The sequence below is a fragment of the Spironucleus salmonicida genome, chromosome 4, assembly GCF_000497125.1.
Source record: "Spironucleus salmonicida strain ATCC 50377 chromosome 4, whole genome shotgun sequence".
In the NCBI taxonomy this organism is placed as follows: Eukaryota; Fornicata; order Diplomonadida; family Hexamitidae; genus Spironucleus; species Spironucleus salmonicida.
In genome coordinates, this window is record NC_090599.1 from 1,099,534 (window position 1) to 1,111,561 (window position 12,028).

Sequence of the window (12,028 nt, forward strand, 5' to 3'; positions counted from 1 at the left end):
GGCGGGCCCAGCTCCCCCGGGTCGGAGCCCTCCCGCCGCACCTGCCGCACCTTGGCGATGATGTCCTGCATGGCGAAGGCGGGCAGGCTCTGCCGCAGGCGCAGCCAGTCGATGGGGCCGCCCACGCACGCCCCCTGCACCGCTAGCAGGTGCTTGGCCTACCACACTCAGGCATAGCGCTAGAAGCTAGAGCCTATTTCGAAGTATCGCAGCGATTGCCGGCTCCCGTTCGTTAAATAAGCTTGCTGAATGTGAAATTATCAGCCCAGCCAATTTTGAATTTTGCATACCTTGCGCTCCAGACCTGCCCCTGCACATTCAGCGCCTACCACCCATCCACAATTTTTCATTCTCACTCTGCCGCCACTTCCCCACCCAGTTCATCCTGCATCTTAAACCTCCTAGCTCATCACACACCAATAAACTTTACCAGATATACCATATATTATCACTTCGAGATTTTGCTCCAAATGCTGTCGTCGTCTACCTAAGGCTAGATATTCTCCTTTTTCACCTCCAAATCGCCCTAGATCGAACTCTACGCCTTCCGCTTCCTCGCGACCGCAAATGCTATAGCGCCACCAATGAGCCCTACAAGCAGAACCAACCCAGCAACGATCCCGGCTACTGACCCACCGCTCATTCTCTATACCTGCTGCGCGCAGAGACCGTCGACCATTTCGGCCCCGTCTTGGCATATCTAGCAAACGCTTTAATCTTAGCAGCTTTTGCAGTTCTGCCCGCAGCTTTCGCACATCCCTTTGCTACTGAAATATCCTTCAGCGCACTAAAGACATGTGCTGGAGTCTGTGCAAGTAGCGCAGCCTTTTTGGCAGCTTGTGCAGGTATTTCCTGTAGACTTAATTTCGCAAAATAACCCGGCACCGCACTACTTCGACTCTGTGCAAATTTGCTTAGTGCACGTTTACTCATGCAACCTGTACCCATCTATGCAGGCGGTGCAGGACTTGATATCGGAGCAGGCGGAGCAGCCCTCAGCGCAGGTCTCGCACGTGCTTATCCAGGGGTAATACAAGCAGAATTTACCACTTGGGCAGGGCTTGGCGCTGGAGCACTCGCGTGGCCCCTATTTTTGACAAATATCTTAATCCAGCGTATATCCAACGTCGCACCTCGTGCACTTTGTCGCACTTTCGCAGGCCCAACACCCGTCGGAGCAGCTGGTGCATACGCCGTTTTTGTTGAAGTAGAAACCATAGCACTCGGTGCATTGCTTAGACGAAGCGCAGGTTTAGCAGTGTTCCGCGCAGGACGCGCACTTCCCGTCTTCTGCCACATAGGGTGCAGTGCATTTTATACAATTTCCGGAAATGTCAGCTTCGACGCAGTTTTTGGATAAGCTGACGCATTTGTTACCAGTAGGATCAATACCGCAGAATTTATTGTCAGTGCATTTATTCACGTTGTTGCATTCGTTCAATATGCATTTACCGCTTTGAATGTCGTACCTCTCCTTGCAGAGGCGGCACATACTGTCGGTTTTGCAGTCCATGCAGTTATCACCGCACGAAACGCACATGCCGTTCTTCAAGAAGTTTCCGTCCTGGCAAGAGATGCAGGAGCCTTCGGCTGTGCATTTGCCGCAGTTACTAGGGCACGACGTGCAATTGCCGTCCTTTAATACAAATGAATATCTGCATGACGTACAAACTCCCTTATTGCAGGTCTTACAATTTGCTGGACAAGTATTACAAATCTTTCCGTCCAGTTCGAAGCCATCGGAGCAAGCAGAACAATTATTTGAGTTCGTACATTTAACGCAGCCGGTGCCGCATTTATAGCAGTTAGGGCCACCTTCAGTAAAAAATCCTGTGCGGCAAATATCGCATTCATAGTGTTTGCTGCAGGAAATACAGTTATCTATGCACTTATAACAGTAACGTTCTGTAAGTTAATATCCTGAAAGGCAACTAGTGCATTCATAATTGTTATTACATGTTCGGCATCCGGCTTGGCAAAGCTTGCAAATCCTATCTTAAAGGAAATAGCCCTAATTGCAGGTAGTGCATTGAGATAGTGAATTTGGAAGACAGTTGGCACAGTTATAAGTCTTGCAACGAATACACATTTTCTATTGACCACTTGGTGCATAATCTGGGCATACAGTACCGTTGGGGCATCTGTTGTCATTGCAGATGTATGATGACATTTTATGAAGAAGTGGCAACGTGATATTATTATAACTTCAATATAACATAAGTATTTAGTTTCTAGCTGTTTCTTAGTTTCTGGAAAATGTAGTGTGACTTTATAAATACTAATAATCGATCCATTTAAATATTCTATAACGATAATTAGATAATTAGAAAACAAAATGCTCATTTATTACTATAGAGTAGCAATATTTTAGTTTATAATGGGAAACTAATTTATTAGTTTAGACGCAGTGTAGAAGTATTTTTGTTGTCAGTTATAGAACTCAAAATATTTGCAAAATACAATATAAATATGTTATTTTTTCTAAGATATAAAAATTATATGTGATGAGGTTATTCAATTATATAACAAGATTATCATAAAGAGAATATATAGTATGAATTATATATAAATACTAAACAAAATGGAATCTTTAAAATACATCAGCAATTCTAGGATCTACAAGGCCCTCGTGATAATTCAGGATATTATTTTGCTGCTACCAATACAAAGCATTTACCATATTCCCATAAGCCTAACATCACATCTCATGGTTATTCCTATAAAACAATTAATCGTCAACAATGAGGTTATTTGCACTATTTTGTATCCTAATCATTAAGTTGAACTTACCAAAGTAATTTTCAGCTAATATATATTTAGTTATAGACCAAGAAATCATGTAGCTCTCTAGATTAAATATGTCATAACCGGCATGAAGGTTTCATATTATATTCTTATTGGCATTGTTTGACCAAAATATTAAACCTTGTTATTATATCTTCGCAGTTGCATGACTAAACCGAGAAGCATTATTTTAGTATAATCGACACTTTATAAGTTTTAACAAGCAGCAGCTCTTATTTTAAGTACCTTTTACGAAATAATGTCATTCATGATATTTTAAATCAGTAGTAGTTTTTCATTAGGATTAGTAGCCTAGCATCATCTATACTATCTAAAAATAAGGTATTATCGGTCTATGCTACCAACCTGCCATACTCATACGATTTCCAGATAAGTTTTAACAATTTACATTTACTTGTGTAAAATGCACAAGTATGTATAACAAATTAATAACTTCGATATTCATATTGAACTTTTACCAACAGTCTCATCCCACATGAAGGCACTCTCATAGCGTCTTACTTAGCTCCGGACGACTCCAGGGCTTTCCAATTGTGCGAGCAGCTTTCCGGCCGACTAGCCAGAGCCCAGGTAGAGCTTGGGCAAAAATGGGTTAAAAAATGAAGTTTGTTAAGATCACCAATTTGTATTGATTTCAATGATCTGAATTCGGGGGAAAAATTATCTAAATATATATATATTAATATCACTCCATAAGTTTTCCCAAAATTAATGGATCGTTGTTGCAAAAAGGTCAAAACAAGAAAGTGCGCTTTTCATAACTCGTTTGTATAAATACCTAGATTTTTTTTCGATTCGTCCGGGTTCTATATTAACATATATCTATTTATATAGGAAAAAAACAGGGTCCCTTCCACAAATACTAAACAGCCAAATTCAAATCTTTTTTGGACCCAAATGCATCCTTCTATTTAATATATAATAGAGGTACTGTGGAAGGGAAACCCGTTTTTCACTTTTTATTCAATAATACAAACACAACCTATTCAATATATATATATTATCATAGTAAAATTAAAAAAATCACTTTTTTGTGTAACACTTTTGGGCCCAGATAATATATTATAACAATGCAGAATCACTATAAGAAAAAAACTCCAAAAGGTTATGTTTAGGAAAGGAAAAACCTATACATCTACAGTTGGCTAAAAATCCGGAAGTTACCAAACCTATTATAATAGTAAATTATCTATAATCATAAAAATTAAGCGTTTTTTCTGGGCAAACTACATATTATTATATATTTATATACACTTATTCTAAAACGTTGATTCTAAAAATAGATCAGTTTTGTAGATTTCTAAATAGTTTTTAGCATCACCAAACACTATATTATTCATATATAATGCTATTATTACGATTTTAAAAAAGGAATTGAAACTATCATTTAATATTGTAAATATATATTACTTCCTTTTTCTACGAAATTAGTTTTTGTATATAATATATATTTTGAGTGTTTTTATAACTTATTTAAATCATATAATATTTATATATTAAAATGCTGTTTAAAAACAGTTACCTAATATTTATTAATAATATTGTGATAAATTTACATTATTATTAAGCATATAATAGTATAAGTCTATTTTTATGACAAGAGACAAGAAACCAGCTACTGGTTTAAATTATTTATTATTATAAATAGATAATATTTAATTGCCTTGATTTTACTTTTTATACACCACTCTAAATTGTATAGAATTTTTAGAAAGATAATATTGATATAAAATATATAATATTCAATATAATATTAAATCAAAGAAATCATATATATAGTTTTTAAATATAATATATACATATATTAAAATATATAAAATCATTATAACAAATAAAATAATTTTCATAAAATATATATTATATATATGTTAATAAATATATCTATAGATTTTTATATTTTAAAAAATATCGTAAGGGGGGTACTCATTGATTTTTTAATAAAAATATTTTTTGAAAAAATATTATCAAATTTTCTCAAGAACTGTAAGGTAAAATTAGAATAATTAAATTTATACTAAATATATGTTGATATATTATTATATTCATTTTTATCCAAAAAACTGAATTCTATAAAAACGATATTTTTCATGAGTACTATATATGTTAATATACATAGTTTCTCAAATAATGAAAAGGAATTGTAACAGAATTATATTAAATATATATTCATAAAATACTAAAAATTGAATAAAAATTGAGTATATTTAAAAAATAATGTTAATATATTCCTAGTATATTAACTTATTTTGACGAAAAATCATAGAAAAAATAATATGATTTAAATAATCTATTTCAAATATTGATTTCTTTCCATTTGTGTATCTCACCATACAACTATTTAGCATATAAATAGTAGTATATGAAGTTTTCTCTTCCAAATTTGATGTTTTCACAATATTTCAGATTTTGCCGGACCCCCGACGAGAAGACGGAGCTGGTGCGCCTCGTGTGCGACGCGCGCCTGGAGAGCGGCAGCGTGGACTGGGCGCGCCTCCAGGCCCGCTACCAGGGGCGGACCGTGCTGCAGGTCCAGCAGACCTACCAGAACATGACGCGGAAGGACAGCCTGGGCCGCAGCGTTCCTCACGCGCGCGGAGCAGATCCACGTCGTGGCGCAGAAGTTCCCCCGCGCCCGCGCCTTCGACTACCGCCGCCACCTGGTGCCGCTCGCCGAGCTGGAGCGGCTGGGATCCTACCGCGAGGACGCCGGCAACGCGGCCCGGAACCTCAACGTCAGCTCCAACCTCGCCCCGGAGCACCTGAAGTACTTCCGCGAGGTCTTCTTCGGCGTGCAGCGCGAGGGGCTCGTCGCCCAGACCGAGCGCGCGATCCAGGACTTCGTGCGGTCCCAGCTGGCGGAGCGCGGCCTGGACCCCGGGCGCTACGACACCGGGGGCTTCGTGCCGGCGCTCGAGGCCTTCCTGGCGGCGTTCCACGACGCGCGGTCCGTGTTCCGCAACGCCGTCGACCCCTTCATCGCGCCCGCGGAGGCCGAGCAGGACACGCACACCTACAGCGGGCTCGAGCACTCCCAGTCCATGCACCGGCAGCGCCTCGAGCGGGCGGAGCTGGCGCGGGAGGGCGTGCGCGCCGCGGAGCGCTCCATCGGCGAGGAGCAGCGGGCGCGCTTCCTGCAGCTGCTCCGGCGCTCCTACTTCGGCCAGCGCCGCATCCCCATGGCCGCGGTGGTCCGGGGCATGCACCAGCTGGGCGTGTCGGGGGCGGAGCGCATCGTGGAGGCGCTGGTGGCCGCGCACGGGGGCGTGTTCGGCACGGAGGCCGCGAGCCTGGTGGTGCAGTGGCGGCGCTTCGGGGAGGTGGACCAGTGAGGGAGGCGTTCACTCGAGCACGTGCCGCAGCAGCCGCAGCAGCTCCTGGGGCGGGCCCAGCTCCCCCGGGTCGGAGCCCTCCCGCCGCACCTGCCGCACCTTGGCGATGATGTCCTGCATGGCGAAGGCGGGCAGGCTCTGCCGCAGGCGCAGCCAGTCGATGGGGCCGCCCACGCACGCCCCCTGCACCGCCAGCAGGTGCTTGGCCTTCCACACGCGGCACGTGCGGCCCAGGCTGTCCTTCCGCGTCATGTTCTGGTAGGTCTGCTGGACCTGCAGCACGGTCCGCCCCGGGTAGCGGGCCTGGAGGCGCGCCCAGTCCACGCTGCCGCTCTCCAGGCGCGCATCGCACACGAGGCGCACCAGCTCCGTCTTCTCGTCGGGGGTCCACTAGCTCATTCCTGGCGCGGCGGGTATTCGGCCGAATGCGGGATGTCCCCCAGCCGTAGAAAGGGCCTGCCGATATCGGGGGGTATTCGCGCAGCGGACCTCTTTCGGAAAGTTGGTACTCTGCCAACGGGCCCCCGCCCGACACATTCCTCCCTTCCGCGCATGGAGTGTGGAAGGTGGCGGCGTGCGGCGGGCTGGGCCGTGCGAAGCCGCCCGCTCAGACTGCACCGGGGGGCAGCCGCACCGGGGAGCTCAGGCCCGCGCGCCGGGACGCCAGGAACTGCCGGCTCTTGCACACGGCCGCGGGGTGCCGCCGTGGGGGCGAGAGCGGGGATCGGAGGGGCGAGGCAGGGCGCAGCGGGACGGGAGCGGTCTCGGGCCGGGACGCGAAGAGGTTCACGTACCGCGGGAGCTGCTGCTTCGGGACCTCCGGCGGCACCTCGAACACGTAGCGCCGCTTGTAGGTGGAGAAGTCCGCGCGGCCCTCCTGGCGCGGTGGCGGCGGGGTCTTCTGGACGTAGGCGCCCGCCTGGCAGCCGCGCTCCAGCCGGTACACGTACTCGAACTGCAGCTGCGATGTTGGTTATGTCTTTTATTCTTTAGGCTAAACATTTTATTGCTTCTATTTGTTAATGCAACATAACACTACATCATGCGCTAACTCGTATATAAGAGGTCTAACTACTGTTATAGCATGGTTGTAATTATTTGTAGCTTATTGTGATTATAATTTTATTTCATTATCAATAACCTACAACAACATAATTAATTCTGATCTAGAAGTTATCATCATACTATTATTGGTTTTGTTGAAGCATTTTTATTATGTCGAGATCAATGATGCAAACTTGGGTTAAGAAAAAAATCTATTCATTTTTATTTTTAATATATTAGTGTATAATAATTTTATTACGTTATTGGAAAATATATATTGCTGTTGAATAAAACGAATCTACTGTAAATAAGGGTTAAAATATTATAACTCCATATAATGACTAAATATGTATTCTCTGATTTTAAATTTTTAGTAAATTAACAGTATAAAATGTAACTTATCAAATATTATATAAGCTACTATTACTAATAATATAAAAAATACAAATAAAAACTAATTAAATACCATAACTACTTTAGTTTATCCAATATTTAGTAGTAGAGGAAATATAGCATTATTATATACATAAATTAATATGAGCAACCTATTCTCGTAATTTGGTTTTAAAATAAATTATCCCTCCATATTACTAACCAAAAAATTACAAATAGATATACTATACACTAGCACCATATTGTACAAACGAGCAATTATAACAGTAACCGACCCTCCACCCACTTAAAATGAAATTATTTGCAATATATTATTATAAATATTTTTCTCGCTCCACCACCCGCTTCTAAAATGAAGCAGAACAAAAACTATCGTTTTACGAAAATTAACAGGAAATCGGTAACAAAAACGACCGCCCCCGATGCGCGTTTTGCTTATGAAGAACCTGCAGCGATCCAAGAATCCCCAGAACCATCGCAGCTTGAACCATTGCCAGAAGAGCAGGCACCGCCGGAATAGGCCTACACAGACTCCAGCTCTTGTTTTTTAGCCATATTAAACGCCAATTGGGATGCGTTTACCGCGAGTGACGCTCTTGTGCTGGCAAACTCGTTTGTCCCCCAGAATGCGAAGGTCGAGAACGCTACGGTATACTATAGCGCCTACGGCACTCGCCAAATGGAGCTAGAACGCGAACGCGGCCCATAGTTGGACGTCGAGGGCGCGCTTCTACGGCTCGCAAAAAGCGATCCAATCCTGCACGCGAGATTATCGAAGGCCGGCCTAGAAAACTGCAAAGCGCTGCTAGAATCCGACGCACAGCTGTAGCAGAAGGCTGCGGAGGCCGCCGTGCACCGCTACGAGCTCTAAAAGCTCAGATACTGCTTCTGCGTGCTCGAGTTCAGCACTCCAAATGCGTGCAGTGCGTGCTTCGCAGCACTACACAACGCAGAAATCGGTGCGGACGGATGTGTGCTCGAGTGCCAAATCGTACACGAGGAGGATATGACCACCGTGCGCGCCATGACGGTGCGCGACTCAAGCGCAGCAGTCCCTACGAGCTACCGGTTTGCAGGTGGAGCCGAAGCCGGCTTCGGGAAGGCCCGTCCGGTGCTCACTTGGGAGGTCGATGCGCGGCGCGAAAAAGTGCTTAGGAAAAAGGTCAGTTCGAAGGAGCTAGATGAAATGGAGGAACGAGGTGTTTTCGACGATTTTTTGAATTGCGATGGCGCCGAGGAAATTTGGGAAGGGGAGGAACAAGAAGAAGTGGAAAGTGAAAATGAAAGTGAAAAAAATCAGTCTGCACAAAACGAAATTGAGCAGAAAATGAAAGTGCTGATGCAAAATAAGACGACAGAGCAGACACCGTTTTAGAAATTTTTGCAGGAGAAAGGAAGGGCCACAAAGCAGGAGCGCGGTGACGTGAATTTGTAGTTCCGGCGCCAGGGGGCGGAAGTGTTGATTCAGGACGTTAAAATTGACACCAGGAAGCAGAAGCAGTTCAGGAGGCTGAAGCGGGCCGTCGAGGACGCGCAAGACGTGAAGGCGAGAGATTTCGCGGTTAAGCAGTTTTAAAAGTTTTCTAGGGATAATCCTGACGTCGACGGGGCCGAGAAACCGGCTATTCAGGCCGATTTGGATGACGACAGATTTGATTTTCAGGGCAAAGATGACGAGAAGTGAAGGTATTTTTTGGTTATTAGAGTATAATAATGTGCTGTACGGTAAATTTGCTTAAATAAATCAACAAAAAATAACATATTATTATATAGTATAAGGAAGATTGAGTAATTAATAAATGCTTGCTGTTTTAGCATTACCTGTTTATTCATAGTTTATCGCAAACATCACTTATAGTATCCCATATGCAAATAATACATAGTATGCTACTGTTTACTAGGGCAGCTAATCTTAGCGTTATTAGTGGTATAATGATGACAAAATTATTGATATCAATGTTATTTACTCTGATTCTTACAAGTATTTAAGAACAGAGAATGACAAGTAGTCCTGCTATTATTATAAAGGAGGTGAAAAGGTTGATTTCGTACCTATGCCTAGTAGTAACTGGAAAGATCTAGGTAAGATTAGTCTTATGGGAATGTAGGTAAACCATTTCCAGCTTGTAGGATTCGACAATGAAAGACGGTTCGAATAAAATTTTTACACAAAAACTGATGAAATGAAAACACCTATTCGCTGGGAAATGTATTCTATTTCAAATTTCCATTCTCATTATGATATTTATATAATCGAATATAATACTTTTGATTTAGTTGCTCCACTTGATAACATCTTCGATATCCCTGAAGTAATTAACGGTGTATAAATTTCACGTGCATGCGATCTTAAGCCATAAGATGAAAGTACACCTGCTGGGCCTACTTATTTCAATAACTTTAAAATTTAACCAAAGATTGCATCCAGAAAATCAGCTAATCATAGAAATGATTTTTACGAAGTTTCTGAAAATTTGCCTAAAACTCTTGATTGGAGAGTTTCTGGTGTAGTTGGGTCTATTTAAGATTAAGTTTTCTGCGGATCATGCTGGGCATTTTCAGCTACTGCTACTTTAGAGTCCAGAATAAATGTATAATTATTGAAAACTAAATAGGCCGACAAACCTTTTATTACAGTTTCCCCTTAGTAAGTAGTTGACTGCTATTGGAACTTTACTGGTGATATCCTAACATAATCTACTGGTTGTGAAGGTGGTGATGAAAATGCAGTACTAGCTTTTTGGGCTTAAAAGAAATAAATGTTCATTACAGAAGAGAAAAACTACCCATACATAGGATAAAACGATTTTTGCAAAGAAAACGAGAGTAATATGTCTGTTAATATAATTGAATATAAGACTGTACCAGCTAATGATGTTTAAGCATTAAAAACTGCTTTATTAAACGGGCCAGTTTCAGTAGGTATCAGTGTTACCAAATCCCTTTTGTCATACTAAGGTGGTGTATATAGAGACGAAAATTGTTCCTCTAATCCAGAAGATATCTCTCATGCTGTTAATGTAGTTGGATGGGGAGTTTCTGAAATTTTCGAAGAATATTGGATTGTGAGAAATAGCTGGAGTCCTAGATGGGGAGATAATGGCTACATTTATATCGCAATTGCTGGTAATATCTGTAGTGTTATGAGCATTGCGGCATACGTTGATATCTCATTGAATTGATTCACCTTTGTGTAATAGTTTTATATGTATATGTTAGTTTTATTAGTAACAATTATATGTACTTTTATATTCAATATTTTATATATTAAAAGTATAATATAATTACAGTAAAATTAGCACCGAATTTAATCTATTTTATATAGTATTAATACTATTTATTATTGCAACAGGTATTAATTTATACATATGAATTACTATAATATAACTTATATATATTGGTAAAAATGACATAAAAAGACAGATAGGGTTAGATTAAATAGATAGAGCAATTTCGTGCGATGACTTTGATTACATAAATACGAGATTTATAAGAGGAATTATATAAGCTGAAATAAATTAAATAGAGAATATAGCCAGTTAATTAACAAAAATTATTCAATGAGACATCACTCATAAAGCGATCACGATCGTCACCATATAGATAGAAAACTAGAAAATGAATTAAAACTATTGCTTATATTATTAAATTTTCACTTCAGAATGTACTACCTATTGAATGTCTACCACTAAGTGTATAAGATGGTGCTTACTTTTAATTTATTTTTGTTTCAATATTATATTAACCAACACCAGGACTTTTGACCTTCTTTTACCTTTTATTTAATCCATCTTTCGCAAATGGTCCAGTACCACGTTTGTGCAATGTGTCTAGTTGATATGTAAAAGCACCAGGACCAGGCACAATATTTTACATTTTTGTGGTTTAAAACACTTACTTCTATGAAAATTTCATAGAATATCCAGGAGCTCTATTACTGATTGATCGAACCGCTTCTTATGTTGAGTATTAGCTTGGTCCTGGTGAAGGTTATTTTTTAGGTTCTATATACCTTCCAGAAATTGTTGATCCGGTACGTGATAATGATGAATACTCAGTATTATAACTACCAGGACCAACTTTAATTGAATTTTTAGCTATCTCGTCAAAAATAGATCCAGATGTTTTAGGTCGCACAGAATATGCAGCTGCTGATTTAGTGATCAAAGAAGATGCTGATTATGTGTTATAACTAGATGGTCCAGGTCCAATTGCTGATTTTAGCTCTCTCGCTCTGAATGACATTACCGAACCACTTGATGATAAGGATGATCTATTAGTCTCATATGCACCTGGGCCAGGTGCTCTGAATTACACATTATCAAACATAGTTCCGGTTTTTGATAGTGACGATGGTGTTAAGCGTGCTGACATTAAAACCATTACTATATTCTAATACATATTACTTACAATTAATATATTGAATATTAAGCAAAGTGAAAATATAGGATATTAAT

At 41.1% G+C, this 12,028-nt stretch overlaps 8 protein-coding genes and 1 pseudogene across 8 annotated transcripts; 5 read left to right on the top strand and 4 right to left on the bottom strand. All coding sequences in view use genetic code 6, as the record gives it.

Moving 5' to 3' along the window:
* Nucleotides 1-448: 448 nt before the first annotated feature.
* On the bottom strand, nucleotides 449-2,170 carry SS50377_24187 (Cysteine-rich membrane protein 2; the record flags this gene model as incomplete). The annotated part of the gene is made up of 1 exon (XM_067908036.1): nucleotides 449-2,170. One exon carries the CDS (start codon nucleotides 2,168-2,170, stop codon nucleotides 449-451), a length of 1,722 nt encoding a protein of 573 aa, XP_067765010.1.
* A 384-nt stretch (nucleotides 2,171-2,554) lies between these two features.
* SS50377_24188 (uncharacterized protein) lies at nucleotides 2,555-2,911 on the top strand (the record flags this gene model as incomplete). Its single annotated transcript, XM_067908037.1, has 1 exon — nucleotides 2,555-2,911. One exon carries the CDS (start codon nucleotides 2,555-2,557, stop codon nucleotides 2,909-2,911), a length of 357 nt encoding a protein of 118 aa, XP_067765011.1.
* A 39-nt stretch (nucleotides 2,912-2,950) lies between these two features.
* On the top strand, nucleotides 2,951-3,451 carry SS50377_24189 (uncharacterized protein; the record flags this gene model as incomplete). Its single annotated transcript, XM_067908038.1, has 1 exon — nucleotides 2,951-3,451. The coding sequence occupies one exon, from the start codon at nucleotides 2,951-2,953 to the stop codon at nucleotides 3,449-3,451; it is 501 nt and encodes a 166-aa protein (XP_067765012.1).
* A 1,906-nt stretch (nucleotides 3,452-5,357) lies between these two features.
* Nucleotides 5,358-6,134, top strand: SS50377_24190 (Hypothetical protein; annotated as a pseudogene).
* A 9-nt stretch (nucleotides 6,135-6,143) lies between these two features.
* Nucleotides 6,144-6,533, bottom strand: SS50377_24191 (uncharacterized protein; the record flags this gene model as incomplete). The annotated part of the gene is made up of 1 exon (XM_067908039.1): nucleotides 6,144-6,533. One exon carries the CDS (start codon nucleotides 6,531-6,533, stop codon nucleotides 6,144-6,146), a length of 390 nt encoding a protein of 129 aa, XP_067765013.1.
* Nucleotides 6,534-6,741: 208 nt separating this feature from the next.
* Nucleotides 6,742-7,398, bottom strand: SS50377_24192 (uncharacterized protein; the record flags this gene model as incomplete). The annotated part of the gene is made up of 1 exon (XM_067908040.1): nucleotides 6,742-7,398. The coding sequence occupies one exon, from the start codon at nucleotides 7,396-7,398 to the stop codon at nucleotides 6,742-6,744; it is 657 nt and encodes a 218-aa protein (XP_067765014.1).
* Nucleotides 7,399-7,923: 525 nt separating this feature from the next.
* Nucleotides 7,924-9,255, top strand: SS50377_24193 (uncharacterized protein; the record flags this gene model as incomplete). The annotated part of the gene is made up of 1 exon (XM_067908041.1): nucleotides 7,924-9,255. One exon carries the CDS (start codon nucleotides 7,924-7,926, stop codon nucleotides 9,253-9,255), a length of 1,332 nt encoding a protein of 443 aa, XP_067765015.1.
* Nucleotides 9,256-9,370: 115 nt separating this feature from the next.
* On the top strand, nucleotides 9,371-10,753 carry SS50377_24194 (Cathepsin L; the record flags this gene model as incomplete). Its single annotated transcript, XM_067908042.1, has 1 exon — nucleotides 9,371-10,753. The coding sequence occupies one exon, from the start codon at nucleotides 9,371-9,373 to the stop codon at nucleotides 10,751-10,753; it is 1,383 nt and encodes a 460-aa protein (XP_067765016.1).
* Nucleotides 10,754-11,228: 475 nt separating this feature from the next.
* SS50377_24195 (SHIPPO 1-like protein) lies at nucleotides 11,229-11,945 on the bottom strand (the record flags this gene model as incomplete). Its single annotated transcript, XM_067908043.1, has 1 exon — nucleotides 11,229-11,945. One exon carries the CDS (start codon nucleotides 11,943-11,945, stop codon nucleotides 11,229-11,231), a length of 717 nt encoding a protein of 238 aa, XP_067765017.1.
* Nucleotides 11,946-12,028: the final 83 nt, after the last annotated feature.